The 27957-nt window shown below is 41.4% G+C and overlaps 1 protein-coding gene across 1 annotated transcript in view; it reads right to left on the minus strand.

The window, feature by feature from the left end:
- Positions 1–10109: 10109 nt before the first annotated feature.
- EGF (epidermal growth factor) overlaps positions 10110–27957 on the minus strand; it is a 39592-nt gene continuing 21744 nt past the window's right edge. The window contains exons 12-22 of the mRNA XM_033160210.1: positions 27044–27148; positions 24868–25091; positions 21778–21945; positions 20400–20558; positions 19872–19988; positions 19326–19451; positions 17807–17948; positions 15379–15543; positions 12818–12926; positions 11231–11330; positions 10110–10560 (exon numbers count right to left, since the gene is read on the minus strand). Coding sequence (XP_033016101.1) covers positions 10490–10560; positions 11231–11330; positions 12818–12926; positions 15379–15543; positions 17807–17948; positions 19326–19451; positions 19872–19988; positions 20400–20558; positions 21778–21945; positions 24868–25091; positions 27044–27148 — 1486 coding nt within the window. The 3' untranslated portion in view covers positions 10110–10489. The remainder of the gene's footprint in view (positions 10561–11230; positions 11331–12817; positions 12927–15378; positions 15544–17806; positions 17949–19325; positions 19452–19871; positions 19989–20399; positions 20559–21777; positions 21946–24867; positions 25092–27043; positions 27149–27957) is intronic.

Here is a 27957-nt window from a genome sequence, read left to right on the forward strand (position 1 = left end):
AAAGCTTATGAATGGTGCTTTTTGACAACATTTAAGAGTTACATTATTCATATAAGAAAAATGAAAATCATGTTGAAAAGATCTCCATTTGGCTAACACATCAAGTGTGTACCCTCCAATCGTCTTTGACAGAGGGAAATGGATACACTCTTTACATTTTACATTAAGAATGACAAAGATTTAAAGAATGACAAAGAGCAAGCCAAATGAGGGAGCCACTTCCATAGGGCTTGGCAGCGTGCCCTGCCAAAAAATGTCTGAAATAATAACTTCAAAATGTACATTTTCCTATAACCAGGAATTCACAGCTTTTCACGCTCTTGGGTCATAAATTTGTGCATTGGCATTGTCAAAAGTTTTGTGACTCTCCAAATATATCCATTTTTATTTAATACACTTACATCCCACCCTTCATCCCAGGAGCTCAAGGTGACACATGCCGTTCCTTTCCCCTACTTTTTTTACCCAAGCAAAAAACCTGTGAGGTTGGTTAGGCTGAGAAAGGGACACTTTATTGCAGGTCTCTCTTGTTTTAAGACATAAATGCCATACAATCCATGAAGTATTTCCCTGACATTCTAGTTTTCCACATGCAGGGATGATTTTGGTTTGTGCTTTACACAAGGTAGGGGTTTAGGTAAGCAACCATTTCTGTTTCTGCCACTTTTTTATGTCAAAATCAGCCCTGTTTCTATTCCACTACAGCTCACTTTCCACCAAATTCTATGATATTCATCTCACTGTCTGTTATTTCTCGTGAGTTTCTTAAGCTACATAACTCTATCGGTAATGTAACTTACATTCATTTCAACGTAAAGGAAACACTAAAACTATTTAAAAGAGTAATTTGTTGGTTATCCTTTCAGACTTAAAAAACAACAACGTGAACATAAATACTGATTGCATTTTGTTGACTGATTTCCATTCCTGACTACAGACAAACAATTGAACTGCAGCAATTTCTGCTTGCTTTTCCATTTTTGTCAGGATTCTCTGACGCTCGTAGAAGAGGGGGCATTCAGAGGCATGATCTCCCATGTGGGGTCTAGAGTGTCAAAGAAAACCTAAAAGTCACTTGTAATAAGATGAAGAAGGTTAAAAATTGAAATATTAAGTTATAAGGTTTTAAGGACGTGCGTGAATGAGTATTAAAACAATGAAACCAAGAAGGGGAGGGGAGGGAAGTCAACCAAAATTATGGTTTAAAAATTTGTTGATGGCGCTTTAGCTGTTATTTTTGGTAAATTTAATAAAATGTTATCCAAAAAAAAAATAGAGTGTCAAAGAAGACCTGAACAAAGTGCTATTTCTGCATGCTTAACTTGGCCCTGAGTATTCTTTGTCACGAATATTCCAAGTGAATAATCTCAAAGTCACATCAAATGCCTCGCAGCCTTTATTTTGAGGTCAGCATGAGAGATACAGAAAGCTTCCACCAAGATTTCTTTTGCTGCAACATTTTGCTGTAATATTCATCTAAGATGACAGTCCTCCTGGGGATGCGCAGGGTGCTCTCATTCAGTTCACTGCTTCCTTTGCCATTTATTTATCTCTAATGACAAATGGAAGGGACGCGGGTGGTGCTGTGGTCTAAACTACTGAGCCTCCTGGGCTTGCCGATCAGAAGGTCAGCGGTGAGCTCCAGTTGCCTCGTCCCAGCTCCTGCCAACCTAGCAGTTTGAAAGCATGCCAAAAAGTGCAAGTAGATAAATAGGTACCGCTCCTGTGGGAAGGTGAACGGCGTTTCCGTGTGCTGCTCTGGTGTCAGTGTTCCGTTGCGCCAGAAGTGGCTTAGTCATGCTGGCCACATGACCCGGAAAAACTCTCTGCATACAAACGCTGGCTCCCTCAGCCTGTAAAGCGAGATGAGCGCCGCAACCCCAAAGTTGTCTGCGACTGGAGTTAACTGTCAGGGGTCCTTTACCTTTACCTTTTTAATGACAAATGGAAAGACAAAGTACTCTTATATGAAGATTGAAGATTGGACATATACCCAATGGTGCCATCAAAGCACAACTTTGGGGGAGAATGAGCAGGGGGATCCTGAAATGCAGTAAGGCTGGGTTACCAAATATTGAAGTAGGTGGTGTGATACATATCACCATTTTAAAAGGGTAGAGATGTTAGCACCATCAGCCCAGAGTCTGTTATTACTTAATTGCACAACTGCATATACTTCCTCATTCTGTCCATAGCTTTATGCTGATCATTTCAACTGGATAAATAAATAAAAAATAAAAAATAACACGCCTGGAGAGAGAGAAAATAACTTTACACTTGGTGCTGGGGTTCTTCCCAATTCATCACATTTGCTGCAGTCAGGTCTGGTAGTTGGCCAGTTGTCAGCAACAAATATTTAAGTTTTATACTAGGATCTGTGCATGCTTTCCCCTTTTAATTCTTCATTTTTATTTTATTAAATTCATATATCACCCTCCACCTGAAGATCACAGGGCAGTTTACAACATGAAACCAGAAAATAAAATCACAAGATACATAACATCGTGACCCAAAAAAAACCCCAAAACATTGAAAAGGCCACAGGTTGTTCAATCAGCCAATGCCCTGGGAGATGAGGAATGCTTTTGCCTGACATCTAAAGATATGTAAAGAGGGCACCAGGTGAGCCTCCCTGGGGAGAGCATTCTGCAAACAAGGAGCCACCACAGAAAAGGCCTGCTCTCATGTTGCCACCCTCCAGACCTCTTGTGGAGAGGGCACACAAAGAAGGAGCTCAGATGATGACCACAGGGTCCAGGTCGGTTCATGTAAGGAGAAGCTATTTCCCAGTATGAGGGAACTTGGATGGCATCTGCACCATAGATTTAAAGCAGTCATATACTGATTTTACAGTCACGGCTTCCCCGGAAGACTCCTGGGAACGATAGTTTGTTAAGAGTGCAAACCTCACAGATCTGCAATGCCCAGCACCCTTGACAAAATGCAGTTCCTAGATTCTCCATAACTATTAAAGTGGCATACGAGTGCTTTAAATCTCTGTTGTGGATGTGACCATTCGATGTACCACAAGGAGCAGAGTAATGCTGTTCTCATTTGCTGAAATAGTTACTCTTATATTTTTATTTGTTTACTTAAAAGCATGTATAAGTTGCTTAGCATTTTTGTAAAGATCCCTAAATACTGCACAATATAAAAAAACAATATAATGAAAATAAAAACATGGTATAAAACTATTGTATAGAGCGTTGTTTTAAAAAAAAGAAATTAAGCAGGAATTCGGGGACTTCAAAAACATAAACCAGGATCTGATATTTAGGGTCAGTTAAAGCCTTGGCAAAAAGAAGACATCTGAAGCCACTGTTGGTTTTACATATGAGAGAGGAAATGGCATTGAATAGCACAGAAATAATAGCAGAAAATACCTGCTATTGAGCAGAAATTCCCACACTTTTCCAGATTAGTGGGGTTGGAAACAGATTATTTTCTGGAAGCAAGTAACATGAAAATGTGTACCAAACTTATGGAAAACTAGTAGAATAAAGCAGTAGTGAAGGACAATATAACATGATGGGATTATCAGGTAAGGAAATGTCAGGGAAACAGAATAAAGTGCTCTCCGAATGCGGCTTTATAGGGCCCAACATTTTATCCATGTGGCTTCAAAAAAACAGATGCACAAATAGTAATTACTGCATTACTGGGAACAAACTGTATTCACAAACAATAAGGCCCCTTTCTCCTAACTGGATTTGTGCAATGAGATACAGAAACAAAAGACTTTCTTCTCTCTCTTTTCCTTCCAACCCCTTTGTTGCTGTTGTTGAAAATATAAGCAAAATTGGTTTCTAGTATCAAAGAACTACTTTGGCTAATTGAAAACTCACTTGAGCTTCCTCAGCCATTGTGATGCCAGTTCTTGCTTCAGTCTTCAAAGAAATCCCTCCCAGGTTGCTAAGGTGCTTCAGGTGTCAATAATTAAGCAGCCATCCTACCAAGGGGAGGTATGCCCTGCAGGGTACAGTGAATTGAAAAATGCTCTTTGTCCTAGGCTCCAGGGAATTCACAAATTATCCTGGGAATTGCTGGATGATCACCTCTGCTTTAACTTAGTTTCAGTTGGGGGGAACATGTGGCCCTTCCAGATGTTGTGATATTAAAAAAAAAGTTGTTGGGCTTTATAAAAGAAATTGGCCAAAGAAAATTGAAGTTTCAGCGATTCCCATCCGGACACAGTTTCTGGCGGCCGCCTATGTGTGGGAAATTCCAGACATATGTCAACCCTAAATTAGACTTTCTTCATCCCTGACCAAGGGTGCTAGCAGCTGAAGTTCACAACAAGCTCCCCACTTCTGATTTAAATTATAAATGGGTCAATTTATGTTGTTGTTGTTGTTGTTGTTGTTGTTGTTGTTTTTACCCTGCCTTTTCCCCCTGACAGGGACTTACAGATAAAATAGGAGCAGCTAAAACATAGGAGGGATCATTCAAAAACAATTACACATTAACAGAATTAATTTTTTTATATATATTATATACAATCTACTAAAACATACAGATAATTACAATAAAAACAACACAGCAAACAACAAAACAACAAAACATTTCAGGAGAATAAAATAATAACTTCTCACATTATACATAGTTTCGCCCTGAAATGCAATGTGGGAATAGAACTCCAAGGAAGGTTGTGAAGTATTATTAAAAATGTCTAGAAAGACCTTAGCAAAGGCTATGAATCAACCAGCATTTGCCATTTTGAGTTCTTTTTTCTTTTTCATTTTTGGCCAGCTCTTAGCGACACAAAATGGGGAAAGCCTAATGGAATCTAGCAAAGTTTAGCCATGCCTTAAGAGGGTAAGACTTATGCATAATGCAGCAGTACAAATGTTAACGGACTCTTCCAAGAGCGTTTACATTTATTTTTTATGACCTTGAGAAATTGATCTGTAAAACGGTCCTGCTGAAGGGTGCATTTGGGCCCTGAACGATGCCCAGAGAGAGAAGCCTGTCTTTCCTTCCATCGCATCTGCTATGAATTTACAGATCTCAGAAGAACAGGGGATTCACATGTCCACCGCTGGGTTGTTACAGGCAAAAAGTGCTCCTCGTGTACAGAATTTGGGTTGTAACACATCAGTTTAAGCAAGGTGTTCTCTTACTGTTCCCATCAATCTAAAGCACACCTCTGAGAAGCACAACATGAATGCCATTACTAATAAAATAACAGTGCTGAGCATCTCTTTTTAGCTACACATTGTGAAAACAATCCATTCTCTTTCAGTCCTGTTGTATCTATCAGCACTGTTCCCATTCACTAGAAATGAGGGTGGAGAATTGTGTTTGTTTTTCTTTGTTTTGGAGAAAAACCCGAACAACCTTACTGGAAACTTGTGACAGTCATTGGTGTCTGTCTATCCACTTTTTATTAACAGAACTGGGAATCTAACCTGCCGCTCATTGGGAATTATGACAACCTTCCGTTTTGCCAGCAGAAGTCATGATCTCGAAGCCACTTAAGGCAGATTACCTGGATTTCATCCAACAGCTACCCAGCTCACAGAATAGTTAAACTGGGGCATGTGGACTTAAGTTGATTTTGTTTAGTTAGCTTTACAGAGACTTTAACTAAACCAACCTAAATCCATGGACTCTCCACACTTCTTGGTGGTGGATCAGGTTGCCTGCTTCCCCAACGTAACTGGCAAAGAGCTCTCTTGCTGTTACTAAGCCACGTGTACAAATACTGTGGCTGTGATCTGGTTGCTCTATTCCACACACTGAACCCCTCATGCACAAAAGTTCCCCATTGTCCTCAGCAAGACAGACGTTGTAGGAAGCAAGCAGGACCTGCAACAAAATGGTGCCATCTGGAGCACTACTGGAATGTTCAGGGTTTGAACCAATCCTTTTCTAGGATACTCCAATACTCCTTCCCCAGCAGCCAATCAATATTCTGTGCCCACTGAGCATGCTCAGTCCTCACTGATCTATTTGGAATCCCTGCCTCCCTTTAAGATTTCTTTCTAAAGGGCTTTACTTTTTTACTTTTGCACATCCTGGGGTTCCCCATAGCCTGCTGTTACCTCACTTATGTATGTGGCTGGAGCTGTTTTGGATCTAGGGTGGTCTTCAAGGCAGAGGGCCTTCTCGGTGGTGGCACCCGCCCTGTGGAACACCCTTCCATCAGATGTCAAAGAAAAAACAGCTATCTGATTTTTAGAAGACACCTGAAGGCAACCCTATTTAGGGTTTTTAATGTCTGATGTTTTATCGTGTTTTTAATATTCTGTTGGGAGCCACCCAGAGTGGCTGGGGAAACCCAGCCAGATGGGTGGAGTATTATTATTATTATTATTATTATTATTATTATTATTATTATTATTCAACTATGTTTGACTCAGAGTAGGCACACTGAAATTCATGAGCATAACTAAGGTTCATTAACTTCAGTTGGTCTGCTTCGAGTTTCGTTGCATACAACCCCAGAAGCATCCATTCTCAGAGAGTGAATTTGCTATTAGCATTGTTATGGGGCAGACCCCAGTCCCTGAGCAGTAAGAGACTGCAAAGGTCTCCACACATACTGTGGGTTATCATCTCCACAGAATGAAGGTCATTTGAGATTCCAGTGTCCTTGTAATATATACAGTTTTATTTGCACATATATACAGGATGAGTGGTTCACAGCATTAATACTCCAACAGGTACTGGTGTCCATTACATTTTGAGGGCCACAATCCCTACCTTTCTTTCCAGATTCCAGTTACCAATCTGACTACCCTTTGTTTTCCTCCATCCACAGACCCACAACATCACCTTCAGCCAGGGAAGGGGGGAAAGTGTGTCCCCCTCAGCCTACCTTCTGGAAAGGTCTCCATCTCTTAGTTCCTATGCAACATTTTGACCCCAGTTTAACACAACAAAGGTAATACTTAACATACTTGGCTAGAACCATTCACTTACCAGTAACCAAAAATTGGTTTGGCCTCTTAGCAGCCTCTCTTTCTGTAGAATCCAGCCTCCTACATAAGAGATGGGGTGGGGTTTGAGGGGACCCAGAATGACATCTAGAGACTATATAGGATATCTGTGGACCATTCTCATTTTCTCTAATATGAAATCTCTGAACAAAATAAAAAATTCTTTCCAGTAGCACCTTAGAGACCAACTAAGTTCGTTCTTGGTATGAGCTTTCGTGTGCATGCAAACTTCTTCATACCAAGAACAAACTTATTTGGTCTCTAAGGTGCTACTGGAAAGAATTTTTTATTTTGTTTTGACTATGGCAGACCAACACGGCTACCCCCCTGTAAATGAAATCTCAGAATGTGCAAATAATGTTTCTAGGTGGCAGCAGATGACACACCCTATTCTACAATAACTTTCAGTGCAAATCCCAGTGCCTTGAGAAGTCTGCATGAACCTCTTTGAAATGCTGCCTTTAAAAACAGTGAATGGTTTTGTTTCACATATAAATCCTCCTGATTTTAGCTGGGTGACCTGTTGAAGAACAAGTGATGTTCAAATAAGTAACACAATCTGCATAGGAAAAGGAGAGAAGACGTGGCTTATAATTGAAAGAACTTGAAACGTATCCATTTTCTACAAATACATGTGGAAAGAGTAACATTTCACATTTTAAATCTCAGCTCCTTGTTGCTTTACATTCCAAGGATTGATCTTCCAATGGATCACCACAACCTTTTCTGTTCTGTCTGCTGGAAAGCTACTGCACTGCTATACCCGTTATTGGAAATCTTTCATTAAAAGCAACTGTTTAAAGAGGTTATCCAGACCCAGGGCTTTTCTTTTAGTGAAGTGGGTGGTGTGTAATAACACAGCTACAAAGCCAAACTGTGGCACAGCATCTTGGGTGGTGGCGTGGGGAGATAAATGCCCCATTCTCAAGGTCACTAAGTCACTCAAGGTAGGTTTCAACTGGATACTTCAGCATTGTTTACGTGGAACAGTATTCCAAGATATAGATGGGTGTGGCAGAGAAAGATAGAGGGGGGGGAGAGGTGAAAACTAATGCATTTATATACTCAGTCAATCAATCAGTCACCTGATAGCAGAGGAATGATGTGGGGCCAGTGGGCACAGCTGGAGGGAAATGGCCATATGGGGCAAATTAGAGCCCCTACCAGGCTTTAGATTTCCAGTGCCTGCTTCAGAACAACTAAACCTGGGAATCAATTCATCAACAGTTCCATTTATTTCAACAACATTTAAAGCAGTTAAGTTGTACAAACATTTTAGCATATACCGGTATATGAGTGCTTTCGGCTATTGAACTGTAACATTTAAAATCCACAGTAGTGAAATATCTTTATCAATACGAACCAAAAGATCACAAAAATAGTGAGCAAGCTTTTGAGTTGGGTAGCATTACCTAGTGGCTGGCGTTTGGAATAGGGGTAAATTACACCAGCATAATCTGCCCTAGGCACAAATTATGCTGGTTTCCTATAGCTTGGATTGCTCTGTAAGTCTCACTGACTTCAAAAGGATTGACTCCCAGGTAAGTGAGAATAGGTAAGTGAGAATAGGATTGCAGCCCAACTTTCCTAAATCTCTTAGTTTTAATTATGTCCTGAACCATAATCTGGGAATGTATGTATGTAAATCATAAATATAAATCCTCTCCATTTTTATGCAATCTGTCTTGTAGATTTCACAGAGGCAATAGAGATGAAGTATCTCTATTCAAAATCAATTCCAAGATTGATTTTCCTCCAGTTTTAAAATAACCTTTTGTTGAAGGCACTGGGAGCAGCCTTTTGCCATTCAACAGATCCCTATGGTCCCTTCTCTCTATGCAGTGTGCATGATATATAGAACCAGAATTCCCAGCGTTGGCCTCAGAAAAGTGGTTCAAGCAGTTGCTGGAAGATAAATGGTTCCTTCCATTTCGGCCTGAATGTGCTTGATGAGTACAAGGCAGTGAGATGACAGCCCTTAGCTTCCTAATCAATGCCATGTGATCAACTATGTATAGGGTTGATAAATGATAGTCGGGACAAGTACAAAAAGCTTTTCTAATAACTTCAGCTCATAAACACATATTCCTTTCAATAAGGCAGAGATGAAGAACCAGCAACCCAGTCCTAATACTTCATCCAGGATTGTTGTTTTGGAGTTGGGGCGTGTAATGTGTGAATCTCCCATCTTCAAATGCAGCCTTCCAACCTCTTTGGAAATCCTTCCAAAGCTGCATTATTTTCCTTTCCAGAAAACTATTTTTCCCTGCATTAAAAATTCTGGCCAACTTCATATATAGAAAAGTACTTTGTGGGACAGGGTTGGGGGGATAATATTGTCACATTTGTTATACATGCATGCAAATTAATTTTCATAAAATAGTTCTTTTGAAAGATCACACATTCCAGTTACATAACAAGGCGTAGCTGTAAGGTTATTGAATCAGCTTTCATTCACTGGCTGTGTGAGTAGGGATGGGGGAGAAAAAGAATTCACATTTAAAGGTGAACCTACCTAATTCACACTTTCTGAAAGAATACAGGAACTGATACACAGCCAGCCTTCGTAAGTCACATTTCTGAGAATTTTCTGATGTAGTTCTCCAGCCAAGTAGTGTCTACAGAAATGTATACATGACTGGGGTAAAGTGTGCCTAGAAATGTATATATTAGCAAATATAATGCACAAAGGTGTCGTATTAGCAGAAATTTGCAAAAAAATATGATATATTTGATGTATGTAGTGGGAGAAATTCATACAAAAATACTGATGACAACATTTTTCTTTTCTTTTTGCAAACTGATGTGGAGAACCAAACTGGAAAACTTGACAGATTTGCCCATCCTTATGTATGAGGATGTGGAGAGAGGATCACTTTTGGCAGTGTTTAGGGCTGGCATTCCACTGAAGAAGCTGAAAGTCATTTTCTGATTTACATGGCAAAGGTTTTCAGGCAGCTGGAGACTGATTCTAAGAGAGAAGCTTGATCTGTTGCTTCCTTTGCCAACATTGGTAGACCACACTTCCATTGCTCAAGCTGGACAAGAAGAGAAAAGAGAACAGTTATTCTTGGTGTAAAAAGCTTCAGGAAAAGGCTAGTGTGCTCATATTCTGCTTGTGGGCTTCCTGTAGACATCCAATTGGCCGCTGTGGGCGACAGAATACAGGACTAGATGGGCCTTCAGTCTGATCTAGTTTTTCTTATGTATCCAACAAGTGTGCAAATGGCTCCAGAAATAGACAGGAATGGCAGTTCTGAGAGCTGGTGTGATGCAATATTGCAGATATTAATATTGTACAACTTGAAGCAACTGGATGCATAAAAACTGAGTCCTTTTGGAATAAAAATTGCCCAGACCCATAAATATTATTCAAAGCTTTACTAACCAGAACTTTTTCAAAACAGGTACAAAAACCATCACTGATACACCCAGAAAGCTGTATAAAGGATATACATATTCAAGCATAGGTTCTTCTTCTTAGATATATAAATAACATAATTGGGATCAGAGCAAAGGTCAAAACTCTGTCTCTCCCATAGCTTGCATTAGTCTGCATCCAGCCTAAGGGTATGCAGCTGCTGGAGAGGCATCTTATCACATCCTTCTCTCTCTGTGCCTGGGAACCAAAAAACCTTTCAAAATGGAGATTTGCAATTGAATACCTTAATCACATGTTTCAAGGTTAAACACTCACGTGACTGCTAGCAGAGAACATCAAATGTTAATTATCAACTCAGCTAGAAGCTCAGAGAGCCCTCTTCTAGCTTAGTATGCTCCAACGGAATTCTCCAATGTTAAACCCTTAGCAACATACAGGCATTCTCCATTTCAGTGTGCAATTATACTTAACATGTAAGGGATGATGCCAGATGAGTGGGGCTTTGGGTGAGCTGGAGAGGATAGGCAAGGGGGTGGGTGAGATGTAAAGGGAGGGGGTTGGACAGATGGGTGGAAGGGGGAAGGGATAGGTGGGATTGACGACTAGAGTGAGCAGTGGCAGTAGCCTCAAGTTCTTTGGTTTTTAATGCAAAGTCACATGGAAAAGTGAAGAACTGAAGTGAAGATGAGAAATTGAAAGGAGCTGAAATTGACAGATTCAGCCATACCTACTTTTAAGGCAGCCATTTCTCAAAAGTCACTTCTCATGTAGTTCCAAGTAAGGATTGTGATGGTACTCAAACTACGCAGACAACTGAAGAATCTGACCTGAATAGCTTTGCTTATCTTTCCTTTTGCTATACTTCCACGGTAAAGACATTCCCCAAAGATAAAGAAAATCTACTCACAGGGTTCTGAAAGGCAGAAATAATCGAGATCTTTCGTATCGCAGTCTGTTCCATCAGTGGGTCTCCCTTCACTGTTGCCATCGCATGCCATTACAATGAACTACAAAACAGGCAATGTGCACGTGAGTTTGTATAGGCACGTAACGTTCTTATATGCAAGCTTTATTAAAATGAAGGGGACTCATTCATTTCAATATGGCAGAGATAAAAGCTCTCCAGATGTTGGACTACAATCCCCATCCTCCCTGGCGAAGCTGGCTGGAGATGATGGAAGTTGGAGTGCGGCAACATATGGACTGCCACTTGTTCAGCCATCTAGCATATGGAGAGTCACCGGTTCTCCAGGTTTCCAGTTTTTTACAATTATTATTATCATTTCATGGACTTACTTCAGGGCATAGCCACAAAAACTTAAATATGAATACTCTTCTGCCAAAAAAATATATCTCTACTTCTTATCCATTTTATTGTATACCTGAAGATCTTCCTACTGACCCAATGATGAGGCTAGATTAACAGAATTTAGATCCTACCAACTGCTGCTAATAATTTCACTATCAAGGGACTGGATGGCCCTTGTGGTCTCTTCCAACTCTATGATTCTAAAGCAACGCAGCAGAGAGAAAATCAACAGTGAAAAATACATCACAGCAGATTAAGTTAGATTTGATTTTACTGACTCAGTCCACTGTTTAGATGTTTAATTAAGCCTCATTCTCAATGACAATTATATTACAGTACTAGCCAATATTAACTGCAGCAGGAACTACTGCAAAGGGCAGCCTTATTCAGTGATAACAAACTGCTTGACGTGAACAAGGTGGTTGCAATTCTAATATATCATTCTGGTTCTAGAAGTTCTAGATGAGATGACAAATTACGTTTTCCACCTATTGCCTCAAATAATGCAGGTCGTAAAATAAAACCTTTGGTGCAAAATGCTGCATTAAGGCACCTTTATTCTGTCAGGGTGGTATAAAACTGGCCTCCGTGTAAAAGTTAACAAGGAACATGAGGTGGTCTCATCAGCTCATTTATCATTCTCTTTGTTTCGCTCCTCAGCTGCCGAAATAAATTCAAAGCTGCTTCCGATGCAAAGGCATTTCATCCCTTCCAAACCAAACATCCCTAGGTAGCATGCAGGATCTGCGAGCTGCAATTTGGTACCAACTTGAGCATGCTTCGGACTCCTGGACTTGGGTGGCGAGCAAGCATGCCTAACTGGTTTCAGGATTGCAGGCTCGGTCTCCAAGAAACGAAACCCGTTTACATCTCTGCTGTGAGAATCAGGCATGTCATCACATCGGTATTCCTTAATTTAGAACACATCCCCTCCAACTGTTGTGTGCCGAGCTAACAATAACACTGTCTCCTGCCCGCAACACACCCAGGCAGCTGTGAACTTAGAAGGATAGCATAACAATGAGGTAAGAGGGACTGGGGTTCATAGCTAAGCACTTGATGACCCCAGCAGTTATTTAATATATTTAAGATGTGAATTATTTGATGGATAATCTCAAGTGGATTCCTAATGCCCTTTGATCCTTTCTCCTTCTCTCACCACTCCACGTGTTAATATAGAATTACCAGCGACTCGTTGCTGGGGAGCTTCATGTTCCTGCTGTCAGCACTGCTGCTGCTAGTATCTTGTGTTGATTCTATGTATGGCTCCTTCTTGAAAAGCCTCCCGTGTCTACTGAAAAAGAGAAAGGAGCCAAGGAAATAAAACGCCCTCAGGGGAAAGGGATACTGGCCACACAACACAGCTCAAACACTCCATTTGTTTTGGCAGCTGAGCTTCGTTTCATCACTACCAGGAACCAACATAGTCTAGCATTGCTCTTCAACTGATGAGTCGGCACTCAATACTACAGGGGAGACTACAACTCCCATCAGCCCCAGACAGGCCGGTGTCCAGAGATGATGGGAGCTGTAGTGCAGCGGCATCTGTAGGGCACCACAAGCTGGGACACAATTCAACCTACAGTTAGATGCAAAAGTGGTGGCTCTCTGCAATGGCCGTCCCCCTGCCAGAAGCCTGCCACTAATTTTCTTCCACCTTCAAATACCATACCCTTCCATATGAATCTCTGGGAAATGGTGTCCATATATCCCCAAATGCTGGCTGAATTGTGGGATATAAAATTTGGGAGGCTGGACTCTTGAATTCAGCACACTTTCCCCCATCAAGAACCACCTGAGTGTAGCACCAGTTAGCTAGCTATGGATTACACTGACACAGAGGCTCGTCCTTCCAAAGCCTACTGAGTTAATTTTTTGAATGTGCATCCTTATGTAGTCAGAACAGCACCATGACCACACAAGATGGAGCTTTAGCAGGCTTAGTGTAAACCATTTTTTTTTTTTTTTAGAAATACATTTATTTATTTTTAGAAGAAGAAAACAAGCTAGGGCTCCCCAATGAGGACTGAACATGTTCACTGCCCACAGAATGCTGGAAAATTATTTCTGGGCAACCTGGAAGCAGAAGTATCCTTAAAGATGGCATATCTGAACAAGAGTATTCTGCATGGCAACCTTTGGTTGCAGTACCCTCCTGTAAATGTTCTGAATAGGTAAATACAGGGAAGTCGGCAGGGAGTGTGTGTGTGTGTGTGTGTGTGTGTGTGTGTGTGTGTGTGTGTGTGTTTGTAGGTCTTGGTTTTTAAAACGTCTTATCCCAGCAGCTCATTTTTTATTCCTGCAAGCCTCACATTAAGGGGCAAGATGAGTTTATGTTTTATGGATGAAGGGAAGGACTTTTACTGACCTGCTCATGGAACTTAATCGATAGGTCTTAAAATACAGCAGAGTATGAGCAAAAATGAAATAGCAATCCCAATCCAAATATTGGTTTCTGGACTCCAGTTAAAGGGGGATTTAGATCAGTGGTTTCATTTTGATCTAGTTAGGCTACTAATAGCTGTAGTACAAACCCAGCCGAGCATGTAATTGAAAACTTGCTTTCAAGATAAACAGTTATATTGATCAAAACCATTTGGTAAAGCAGGAAAGTAAATCAGGGCAAAACAATGACTTTTTATTTTTGTTTCTAAGTGAGAACAGGTTGCAGAAGCAGAAAGAAGAAATAAGAGTACATGAATCAAGGCACCCAAATTATAAATATACGGTATATATTCTCAACAATATTTCCAGTTGTTAAAATGACAGTTTTAGTGCTAGCTCACCAACCAATTTGGGAGCCTCAGTGTCATGTAGTGATTCCATGTATATCACTCAGGTTGTTGGGAAGTGGTGAAAGCAGGATAATCAGCAATCAGTTTTCACTATTGAACTCTAAAACCAGGCCACAGAATCTATGAGGCACAAAAGCAGCACTATGTAGTCTAAAATATTGCATGTACTTTGCATTAGAACAATGCACTGGGTGACTCAGGGCCACTCTAAACTAGTGCATTTTTGTGAGTGTACATATGTCATTGAGGCAATAATACAGTGGTACCTCTGGTTGCAAACTTAATTCGTTCCAGAGGTCCATTCTTAACCTGAAACCATTCTTAACCTGAGGTACCACTTTAGCTGATGGGGCCTCCCGCTGCCGCCATACGATTTCTGTTCTCATCCTGGGGCAAAGTTCTCAACTCAAGGTACTACTTCCGGGTTAGCGGAGTCTGTAACCTGAAGTGTTTGTAACCTGAGGTACCACTGTAGTGCATTAGTGGTGGACTTTTAATGGACCCCCCCAGACAGCATTCTACGTTATTAGTTGTGCTGTGATACTTCACCAACCTTATCGCATTATTCCAGTTACAGGTGGGTAGCCGTGTTGGTCTGCCATAGTCGAAACAAAATAGAAAATTCTTTCCAGTAGCACCTTAGAGACCAACTGAGTTTGTTCTTGGTATGAGCTTTCGTGTGCATGCATTATCGCATTATTGCTGCCTACTGCTCACCTAATAGTGATATCCCTGCCTTGAGGTGTTATTGGTCTACAACTCCCATTGGGCCTCTGGCTATGCTAGATGGAGCTGGTGGAAGTGGCCACAAACAAAATCAGAACCAATGCTTGGTAAAGACTGGATGTAACCTAACTTCTGTGTAAGCTTTGTGCAAGCAAATCAGGGTGAATGCTCAATAAATGGGTTGTCGGGGGGGGGCACTGTTGCAGGCTTTGCAGATAGATTTACCTGTAGCAGTAGAGAGCGGCAACTCCAAAGAGGAAGGCCAGGAGCAACATGCCCAAGCAAGCTGCAGTGACCATGTTCTGGTTGTTTCTTTGCATCACTTGCTGCTGCTCCCACCACTCTAAGTCACTGAACTGGCAGCGCTCTCCCAGGTAGCCTTTTGGACAGCTGTCAAACGAGGAGACACAGCAGCCAATAAAGGAGAATGCTACAAAGATCACCATCGTGGTTTAATTGCACCAAATTCAGCCATTCCAGAAACCTTGGATCAGAGTAATCTAAAGCAGTCAAAATCAACATGGGCTTTCCTAATGGATCCAGGAGGGTGTCGACTGCAACCAGCTGAGCGCTTTTAAAATGAGGTTTTCTTGAAACCACCAGTAAAGGAAATTAAAACGAGCTATTTCCTGCTGAGCAAAGACACCCTCAGGAGCCAATTTTACTTCAAACTATACTGTGCAGAGAAGCCCAACACAAACCATGAACAAATGATAAACACTAAGGGTGTTTGCAGATGGATGCTTACACATTTTTTGCCACAGCAGAATTGGCATTAAAATTAGGGCTGTGCACAGGCACACAGTACCCTGGGGCCCCTAGACTGGACCAAGCCTGCTCCCCCACCCTGTGCCAACCTTGGGACCACCTACCCCAGATCTAGTGCCAGATGAATTTGGGGATGAGGCTGCTTAGTTAGGGTTTTTCAAACACTACTTAAACATACAATGAGGAGAACAGAAAGAGTATTATTCACTGCATCTCTTCCCCGCCCCAGGCTTCTGCTTGCTCACAATTGCCTTCCTTGCAGCGGAAGCAGTTTTAGTGTAGCTGTTGCCAATGATCCATCTGCAATATCTGAACTACCCATTTCTAATATTAAACTCCCGTCTAGAAGCACCCTCACTTTTGTTGAACTCTGTAAATTCATCATGCCTTCCATCTAGCAGTACCACCACACACATCTGAAGAATTAAGTCAGCTTTACAAGATAGTTTATATCACTAGGCTAGGAACATATATATACATTGGTACCTCTGGTTACGTACTTAATTCATTCCAGAGGTCCGTTCTTAACCTGAAACTGTTCTTAACCTGAAGCACCACTTTAGCTAATGGGACCTCCCGCTGCCGCTGCGCTGCCAGAGCACGATTTCTGTTCTTATCCTGAAGCATTATTTCTGGGTTAGTGGAGTCTGTAACCTGAAGCGTATGTAACCTGAAGTGTATGTAACCTGAGGTACCACTGTACTGATATCTAAACACTGATCATGTTGTCTGCTCTGTAAGAATGGCATAACATGAGCCATATTAATAACTTTATATCTCAGGCATGCTTCCCAAAGTAAGAAACTATGTAGTTTTGTCTACTTGCAACATATGGCAGAAGTCTCTGTATGTGTGTGTGTGAGTGAGTGCGCACACACACACACGCGCGCGCATTTCCTGCTAGGTTTTCTGTGGGACCAAGATTGTGCATGTGTTGGTGAAGAATGGTGAAACACTGCCACCTAGTGTGAATTTATTTTCAAAAAATTGACTAACATTTATTATAGCAGAATCTTTCCATTTAATCAGATGCATGAAGTGTCATCCTGAGTTGCAAGCATAGGAGCAGGGGTGAATTGTAAACAGGCAGGTCAGAAGGAAAGGAAATTCAGAAATTACTGGAAGTGAATTAAGTTAGATAGATAGATTTATTGTTACGGTTCTCAACCAGCACAGTAAATTAAGTTCTTAACTGTTTTTGGTGATATCACACATCTTGACATCGTTAAGATGATTAACTTGGGAGGGGTGGTTTCTCATGGAGAATGTACATATAATCATTTCATGAAGAGGGGATTGGGTGCCTCTCTTGGTCAATATCTCTGCTGAATTCTGTACATGAAAAAAGTGAAAAGCAGACCTCCCTTCTTCCTGCTGCTTGGCTGATCACAACTTCCTCTTCATAGAAGAATTATGTTCTTATTCTCCATGAAGTTTGGTGAATGTGCCCAATGGCTGACTGTTATGGGCTCAAATTATGGTCCCCTATGCCTCTGCTAAACACTAGTATGTTATTATCATATTCAGCAACACTGTTTAATCTCGATGTTATTCCACTGAGCCCCAACCAATATATTATACATGTCATGGACCAAAGAATTCCCACTGCAACAAGTAGAAAACCCACAGCAGGGCCGGCCCTGCCATTAGGCAGAGTGAGAAATCTGCCTCGGGTAGCCAATTTGGGATGTCATGAAAAGGCAGCAAATTGTTAGTTGTTTAATGTGTTATTATGGTTGTATTTTTACTGCCATGGAGAAAGAGAGGTGCTTGTGGGATTTTCTGCCTCAGGTTTCAGAATAACCTGACTGGCCTATGATACTTGCAGGGTGGGGGCAACAAAATGTCTTGGGCTGCTCTTGCAGCACAAGAGTTCTCCACTTACTTGCATGCAAAAGCTTGCAGATCAAAAAAATAAACACAGACTCCCTCATGGAGACAGTAAGATGGAGGGCAGCCAGCAGAACTTTCTTGCTCGGATATGGTGGACTCATCGCGTATTGCAGTGGTAGGAGACATGGCAAGTTCTGAAACACAGTATTCCACAACTGTTTTTGTTTTGTTTTGTTTTAAGAAAAAGAGAGAGAACTGGTTTGGACAAGCTGGTGATTTATACTATAATGCAGGGCAGTTGCGATGTCATGGACGAGAAATACTAAGGACCAGTAAATAGACCTAGAGGGCTTTCAAGATAAAAGAAAGATAGAAATGTGAGAAATGAAAACATTTTTTCCATTATCTCAGACTTCTATAGGCGAAATGGATTCTTGCATTGTTTTAATTGTTTATTTTAATTATATTTCAAAGTCTTCTAAGATGACTATGTGATTTTTGTGGCGTAGCTTGCCATTTCTACTGTACTACTTTGGGTAGTCACATAGAAAGGCAGCACACATGCTCCAAATGAAATGAGAACAAAATACTGAGATACTGGGTGAATAAAAGCCGTATACAGCATAGCGACAGAATAATGTCAGACCTAGTTGTGGGGATCAGCGAATCTGGCCTTAATTGTGAACATGTATTTAAATGTATTCAGATTGTAAATGTCAGCACTCTGAATCTCATGACTATTAAACCAACATAAAATTATTTGCTGAGTATTATGACTGACTCAATACTTTGCTTTCATTTATATGCATAGTAATGATTTCCAATAAATCTCCGTTGTGTCATTCTCCCACCCCCCACCCCTTCCAATAGATCTGCCTAACAAAAGGAGAAGAAAACATCCAGTTGACAAGTAGATATACATATAGATAATGCACACATTATGCGGCACAGGAAGTGCTCAAAAGGAGAGCATAATCAGAGCTCAGAAGTTTAGCTTTGGCACAGAAGGCCCTAAAGGCTAGTTTATATAGGAGTTACAAACACACTGATGCATTTTTTAATTTATTTTTTACATCATAATATTTGGATGTGTGTTGCAAGGAAAAATCTATCTTCTAATTAGTGGTGGAGCCCTAACCCACTAGCTTAGAGGTTGAAAAGCAAGGCCTGTGGCAGCGCTGCCTGGCGGTACAGGCTAGACCAGGGGTTGTCAACCTGGTCCCTACCACCCACTAGTGGACGTTTCAGGATTCTAGGTGGGCGGTAGGGGGTTCTACGGCACAAGCTGAATCCTCCTTCCACCGAGCACTGGTGGGAGGTAAGGAAATTTTACCATCAATAAAAGTGGGTGGTACTACCCCTGCGCTAGACTGTACCACAAAAGGGGAATACTTACAATGCAAAATCAACAAGTAAAGTTGCATCACTACAACCCTAAGAAAAATAGCTCATGTTCCAATTGGGCTGTCATTCAGAAGCCTGCCACAAAAAATCCCTTTGCAGAATATCAGCAAATCATCCCAAGTGCAAGATTTTAGAGGGTAAGCAGCGACAGCCTCACATCCACTCACCAGAGCAGCGAAGCCCGTCTCCCGTATATCCCACAAGGCACTCACAAAAGTAGCTGCCTTCAGTATTGATACACGTCGACAGGCTCCGATCGCATGTGTCTATGCCGACAGCACACTCATCAACATCTACAACAGAAACAAGGTTAAAAGCTGCAAGAAGGAATGGAAAGGGTTTTTGGTGTTTTTTCAGTAAGAACTAGATTGAAAACAGTGTTGACTGCATTAGAAATGTAACTGTTTTTAAGTCTAGATCAATCTTTCTCAACCTTCGTTTTTGGACTATGACTCTCATGAATCCTGACCACTCATATTTGCTTTATTGTATATTGTGGGTCGCATCCAACTAAGTCATACTCAGCATGGACCCACTGAAATTAATGGATTTGACTACCCTAAGCCCATTGATTTAAATGGGTCTTCTCTTAGTGGGAGGGGGTAAATATGTACATCTCCTTGGGAAGCCCAATTGGTCCTTAAAACTTGTATACGAATATCCACATGAATAAAATAAAATAAAATAAAATAAACATGTGACACTAAAATTACCATAGCACAGTTGGCCTTCCATGACGAACCCTGCCTGGCATTGACATGTAGTGCCATCTTCATTCAAAATGCACTGGGCGTTGATATCACATCCCAACCATATGCAATTGTCCTGGTCTGTGGCACAAAACAAAGCATGCTCATCCTCATGGTTCATAGTACATGTTCTCAGAATAGGTCATTACTCAGGACAAATTAATTAGAGCCACCCTTCCAATACACTTCTCACTGAAGAAATTTGCAAAAATTTCACCCCCCTAAAATGATATGCCCTACTAGGACATTCTCCACCACTGAACCTGGATTTCCTCCGTTTTCTTGCTATGCAGAAACATGTCCTCCAATAATACTTGCAACAAATTATTTTTGTGTTCGATAGCAGCACCCATGCCCTGGAACTCCCTGCCTTTTAACATCAATAGTTGTTGGTAAGCCTATTCAGGGCATATCTGTCTGAAACCAAATTGCCCATCGCTGGATGAATCAACCACTCCCGGGAGTTATGAAATAGGAAATTGCAATCCTTACTAGACACCACGATTTCAGCAGTCAGCATCGGTTTCATCTGTTGTGCATCTCCTCTGCTATCGCCGTATGAACTTTGACTCAGAGGATGCTGGTGGAGTGTTTTCAGGGCTAATAATGTCTTGTTAGTCAGCACTCCTGCCTTGGATGTGATTCTGCAACCTGAAACAATAACAATAAGACTCAAAGCATTTTGAAGTTTAGGTCTAGGGTGGCATTCAACTGGGGCTCGCGCACTCAGAAGGGCTTTGATCCAGCACATGCCTCCACCAGTAACTTCCAGATGAGAATATGGCAATGAACTCTACATGGCGCTGCCCTTGAAGATGACTCAGTGATTTCAGCTGGTCCAAAATGTGGCGGTCAGAATCAGATTACTGTCGAGGTTGCCCCATAACCCCGGTTCTAAAACAGCTGCATTGACTTCCAGTTTGTTTCCAGGCCTAATTGAATGTGCTCACATTAGTGTTTAAAGTCCTAAATGACCAAGGTCCCAAATATCTGAAGGACTGCCTCTTACCCTATAGACTTTCTTAGGTGTTAAGATCAGCAAAGAGGGCCCTTTTGGCAGTTCCACCTCCCTCAGAAGTTTGGGAGAGTGACCCAGGAGAGGGCATTCTCTGTGGCAGCCCCTAAATTGCTCTTGACATCTGAGATTTGTGTTTTCAGGACCTACCCTAATCCTGTGATAGCACTGTTTTTAATTCTTCAATTTTAAATTGTTATAACCTTCCCTAGACCTTCCTGTTGAAGGGTGGGTAAATTTGTTGTTGGTGATGGTGATGATGCTTACAGAAGAATAGATGAGAAAAGGCAGTTTTTGCTGATTCATTCTTTCCCCTTTCCCTACATTCTCCTCCTCTGTATTCTGCAGAGTCCCCCAACTGTATAAAGTTAATTTTCAGGGGCTGCAGGGGGAAGGGGCCATCTTCAAAAACCCTTTCATGTGTGCTACATCAATGCATTGGATTTCTTGCATAGCTGACTGGTGATTAGCAAATATCACAGTCGTATATGCAGCTTTCCAATTTATAAAAGAAAGCAAATGCAGCTCGCTTCTGGGACCAAACGGGCTAATAATAGCTGCAGGGATCTGCATGTTGTGAAATAACACGTCTTTATTTCACAGGGGATTCCTCTGACACTCACAAAATTCAGAGTAATAGCAACAACATTCAGCTGATAAGATACTTCACACATGGGTTGTTGGTCTCCAGCTCATTTGCCACCAGGGGTTCGTTTCTTTCTTCCCTATCTACAGCATTCGCCAAATAATACCTAGCCTACCACTCTGCTGCTCATTCAGTCAACCTACCCAATAGGCCCTGTTAGCTGGAGCTACCGATAAGAGGAAAACAGCTGCCTAACCCTTGAAATATACCTGGTTTTGCTAAGGGGTGAATGACGATCAATGACGAGGGTCTCAACATGCTCCCTCCAAGTCGGACCCTATTTAGGCCAGTCTTCTTGTCCATTCTCAGCAACGAAGGCCTTGCCCAGTCAGAGATCCAAATGTGATCCTCAAACACTGTTATGTCAAATGGATGGCCTAAAAATATAGATGTGTATACAACATACTGAAGAAAACATCAATGAATATGCACACAAGCATCTATTCCTCACATTATACTTAACATTGTATCTAGATCAAAGGCTGTCATAGATAGGACAAAACCCACGGGGTCACCCGGTTCTACCTCTTTTCCTGAGGAAGCACATTCAGCAGGAGTTGCCAACCTTTTGAGACCACTGAGTGTGTTTGGAATTTTGAGGAAGTGCTCTGGGTGCCAGTCACAAAATGGCAGTCATGGGGGGGGGGGGCTTGTAGAAAAAATGGCTGCCATGGGAGGGCATGGCATGACACATTGCCGAGACCTGATCCACCACCAAGAACTTTTTCGTTGCTTAAAAGCCTCCAAGGAAGGAGATGTCACAAACATGCTGACAGCTTGTTCCATTGTTCAAAGTAACTTTCCTGGAGTTCAAGACTGCTGCTTGTTGCATTATGCACAGCGGATAGGACGTCAGCTGCTCTTTCTTCTCTGTGGCCTTTTTTTTTAGGCTGCTGTGACCTTGCTTTTGCATTTCTGCTTTGTGGCATACTGTGGTTGAGGTGGCCAAAGTTAATTGCAGTAGCAGCTAGAGGTAAACTGAACAGAGAACTGAGCTTTTGGTAGTGGATAGGGCGAATGATTTTGTATCCCCTTTCCAGTCCTATTATTCTGTATCAATCATATCCTTTGAGTTCCACCATAGACTTAAGTCTTTAACTCAGTTGTTGTTGTTTTCATATGATCTAATTCCATGCCAATTTATGGGGGGGGAACCCTTCCTTTTCCAAATCAGGAGCTATAATTTTATCATATATTTTCAGACCCTCATAACAAGGCCAGCAAAACAAAGAATGCAAAGCCATGCTGTTCTTGCAATTCATGATTCTCATTATTCACAGATCACGACACCAAGAGCAACAGTAGATGGCAGTAGCACTACAACAAGAATCCTTGCTCTAATAAATCTGCAGTCAAAGCATTTGCATATTAGTGGTACTGCTGAGCCAAAATGAGGCTGTAATGGGGTGAACATTTTCTTCCATGAAAGAACATGCCCAGTTTTCCAAAAAAAATTCACATATCTTTCCAAAAGGGTGTAAAACTGCAAAGAAGTAGGTGCTAAAGGTAGGAAGGACTACACCCCCATTGCCAAGGGAACCACACCAATGCTTAAAATTATAGGAGGATAGTGTTGAGGGGGGTCTTTTAGGTCATCTAGCCCAAGCCCCTGCTCAAAGCAGGAAATCCAGAGCTAAAGCATCTCCAACAGATGGCTGCTCAGTCTCTACCTGAAGATCTCCAACAAGGGAGAGCTCACCATCCTTCCAGGAAACAGGTTCCAGTGTCAAGGCATTCCTCCTGATGTTCCACCAAAAACCACGCTTCTGTAACTTCCACCCATTTTAACTAGTCCTGCCCTAGTCTTTGCCCCAATACAGTCACAGATTGTTGACTAGTTGAGGCAAAAGGGGAATGGGGATGTGGACTGGGCACATCCAATTGAGAATAATGGTGACAACCCAAGGCCTTTGCAGCATAAACTGAAGCCCAACTCCTCCTTTGCTGCCTTCATTTATACTTCCTTCCTGGTTCTTCCTGAAGTACACCAGTTCACCCTGCTGCACGGCATGGCCAAGCTATGTATCACAGATGGCAGATCCATAGATGCAAATCTGAATGTGGATAGTATACATTTGTTATCCACTTTCAGTGGAATGTACATCTGGATGTGTGTCCCTATGCATAAGCACATACACATACTGCCCAATTAGTCATGAATAAATGAATTGAATTATGGTACTGGAGGAGACTCTTGAGAGTCCCATGGACTGCAAGAAGATCAAACCTATCCATTCTGAAGGAAATCAGCCCTGAGTGCTCACTGGAAGGACAGATCCTGAAGCTGAGGCTCCAATACTTTGGCCACCTCATGAGAAGAGAAGACTCCCTGGAAAAGACCCTGATGTTGGGAAAGATGGAGGGCACAAGGAGAAGGGGACAACAGAGGACGAGATGGTTGGACAGTGTTCTCAAAGCTACCAACATGAGTCTGACCAAACTGCGGGAGGCAGTGAAAGACAGGAGTGCCTGGCCTGCTCTGGTCCATGGGGTCACGAAGAGTCGGACACGACTAAAGGACTAAACAACAACAGCAACTGACTACCTGCCCACAAATGGAAAGCTGTGCCAGCTCAGAAAGTCTTGTCATACAAGCACTGACACAGCTTAGCAAGCCCTCACTTCAGCTGACAGAGGAATAGGGACATACCAGGTATTCCCTTATTCCCAACTCAAGTAAGAACAATGAAACGACTTTGTTTGCTCAAGAGGCTGGGATAATGCAGTGAAGAAGTTCTTTTCAAGTAGCACTGAAACAAGGAAACAAATCAGGGAAACAATGGTTGTTGGCTGATAAACAAACTGCAAGAAAGAGGTTTCTGTCTGAAATGGCAATGCTTGTAGCAAAAAAGAACAAAATGCCATGAACTTCAGCAGAGAACTAGTTACTGTGTATTTTTAGTTGTCTCTTAAACCTTTCCATTTTAAAAAAAAGAAAGGCCTGTTCCCCTCTCATATTATTAAACATTTCTCTTTTCCCTTTGCAAAACTGCAGCTTATTTCTATAGTTATCTTTGAATATACATATGTTTTCACCAACCCCACTCTTGTTTGCTCAAAGCAGTTCACAATATAGACTGATAACTTCAGTAAAAGCATAGAATAAATATGCAGGTTTCCTGAAACTGGGTTAAGAATTTACTCCTTTTTCAACTGGCATCAGTCTGTAGAATTCACAAGGCACTGGTTACCGGTAACTCAAAAGGTGGACTTTCACTGATATTTCGATATGTGCAGCATACCAATGCACTGAAACTCTTGCATCTATGGTCAGAAAGCTGTCAGTCCCAAAGCCTCACCTACATCATTCTGTGTGAGTATTTTCCGTTCAGAACCATCCAGATTTGAAGTCTCAATAGCAGCCTTTTTTGCATCACACCAGTATAGCTTGTCAGCAAAGTAGTCAATCGTTATTCCGCTGGGCCAAAGCAAATCGGAATCTACTATAATGAGACGATCGAAGCCTTGTAAGGAAGACCTTTCAATCCGTGGATTAATCCCTAGGTCTGTCCAAAATAGTTGCCTTTATTGAAGAAAAAGATATTTTTATTTTAAAAAAATCACTTTCACCTTGCAATAAAAAGAGGGGGGGATACTTAAAACATTGTATACATTACAGGGTTTATTGTTGTGGCTGATATAAATGTAAGCAATTATACAGGTAGGTTATTATTTTGTATGTTAAATTCTCTCCCTGATCCTTGAGCTGTAACAAAACAAAACAAAAGTCACATGACAACTTCTACAAGCACATTTCAAGCCACAGTGGTCACCAGGAGAAATATTTTTATTTTATTTTATTTTTACATAATTTATATAATGTTACTGTTTTATTTTTTTGTAAACTGCTTGGAGGCTATATTTGCAAACCTTAGCTTTGCCAATAAACGACAGAGATAAAATAATATTTCTTTTTAAAAAATTAATGATTATAGTCTACAATAAGCCAAAACCAGAATCATAGAATTGTTGACTTCTACATGTCTGGATAGGCATGATTGGAGAAAAATGTTTTAAGCAGGTGCCAAAAAAAAGGTACAGTGAAAGTGGCTGCCCAAGACTAAAGTGCTGCAACACAAAAAGATTTTTATTTCTTACAAGTGTGGAATGAATATTATATAGCACCTATAGCAGTGCCAGTTCTGCAGATCAAAACTGTCAATTATGCTTTTCTCATGGCGAGTTCAGCACATGACAGCTGTGAGGAAAGCCTTTGGGTTTAACTGAGGTAGACAAACCCACCAACACGTGGTTAATTCTGTGTTGCCATGCCACTGCAAACCATGGTTTAGCATCTGCTTTGCATGCAGAAGATTCCCTGGTTTAATCCCCAGTATCTCTAGGAATGTCTATGGCCTGAAATCCTGCAAGTCAATGTAGGCAGTGCTGCTGACCCAGATAGACCAATTGGTCTGACTCGTGTATAGTAGCAGCTGGGCTCCATTTATTGTGGTGGGTGCCCATGAATGGCATGGCTAAGCATTTCCTGCAACTATCATGAGCTGTGAGAAGAGTTGTTCCAAAGAGAGCAGACACCACCAAATTTCATAGGGGGGCCCCCACAAGCAATTGCCATAAACCCACAATTATCCTACAAGCTGCAGCATCCATAGTGGATGTCAATATGCTTCAGTTTGACGTTGCTTTACTGGAAAAATTGACTCCCTTATCTCCCTTCCCTGCATTAGACCACCACAACCTCAGGTGTCATTCTGGACAGATGTTCTAAAAGACCCTTTGAATTATTTTAATGCCTATTTTTTATTTCATCCTCCTCTGCAGGGGTGCAAACTTGAATAAAATTTTGTGGGGGCCCAAATAAGCCCCACCCCGCGTAATCAATCACATGACGCAGTGCAAAACTGCCATTGCAGTGGGAATGCTCATCAACTTTGTGGGCAGAGTTTGTGCTCAGCCCCCTCAAATATTTTATTGTGGGGGCTTTGGCCCCAAGACGTTGGCTCCTATGCCTTCTGGGATCAAAACACTCAGAGAAGAGCAGGTTATAAATACTTAGAAAGAAAGCAATTGTCCCTGTTTCGAGTGGCTTAGCTTTGTAGACACACTCCATATAGGCATTCATGCCAAAACATGAATCTAAATAATAGTTTCACATACTTTGTTCAGTTGTGCATTCTGGGCAGGATTTGGGGGCAGAAGTCCAGAACCCCACTCAGCAGAAAGATCATAATATCAACCCAGAGCCCCGCTCAACACAGCAGGGCTGGCTAACTACATTTTCTTTAAATAAAGTTATAAACATTCCCATCTAACAAGCCTTTTAAGGCTGCAGTCTTAACCACGTCTTCTCAGAAGTAAGTCTCACTGAATTCAATAAGACCTGCTCCCAGGTAAATGGGGTTGTAAAGAATACAATGAAGCCCAGAATCTAAAATAATCTAATTGCACTACTGGCTTTATTCCTAAATCTGTGCACCTCCTGCTGTCAGTTTCAAAGAAAGTTTCACTTCTTACTCAGTGAATGGATGGACAGCAATTCCCCAAGGCTGAGACACGTCTTCCCAGATAATTATTTTCCTCTGCATTCCATTCAGATTGCTACTTTCAATTTGGGACTTCCTGTGTATACATGCAGATAGATTAGTTACTACAGTAATTTATTACCAACAAAATAAATTGCTCTTTTCGTTTGTGACTACAGTCAGTTCACGGTACCATCTATATTTCCATCCAGTTTTGTTCTGCTCCATCACACCTATCTGCCTTCCTGAGTTCTCCTTCTCGGTTTTGCTTTGTCCTTCTTACATGAGTCGTAAGCTGCCTAGGTAAGAGAGTTTCTATTATATTTTGCTATGCCACCAGCCATTCTGTTAATATTACTGCATATAATTAAAACAGTAATTGTAACAGCTTGTATCAGGATCAAGAACCGGTTCAGCACAAGAGTAAAGAGCATGAGCTATGAGTCAAATTGCCCTGTTTAAAAACCACATTTCAGTCCCAAAAAGCCATTGTTTGTCTTAAGCAAGCCACTGCCTTATCCACCCCCATCCATAACATGGGGATAATATTATTACTCTGGATCATAATTTGCTGATATATAGCACACGTCTCCTTAAAACATGATGCACACTTCTTTTTAAGCACCACAGAATTATCACTAAATGCAAATAACATGACATCATGGCTTGACATGACATCATAATTCTTTGCCCTTGGCTCAAAAAGGGTACAGCTTCTCCCACACCCACTCCATTGTGATTTCCTCATTGAACTAAAAAATTGTTCCCTTCCTTTATGGTGCCTCAGAGCTGAGAAATTTCTGTAGAAATTTCAGAGAAAAGAGGCTTAAGAGAATTTATATGCAGGGGACATTGATACATCACTAATCTTATTGCCCCAAAAGGTATGGATCTGCTCTTCATGCC

This window comes from Lacerta agilis, chromosome 9 (genome assembly GCF_009819535.1).
Source record: "Lacerta agilis isolate rLacAgi1 chromosome 9, rLacAgi1.pri, whole genome shotgun sequence".
Lineage (NCBI taxonomy): Eukaryota > Metazoa > Chordata > Lepidosauria > Squamata > Lacertidae > Lacerta > Lacerta agilis.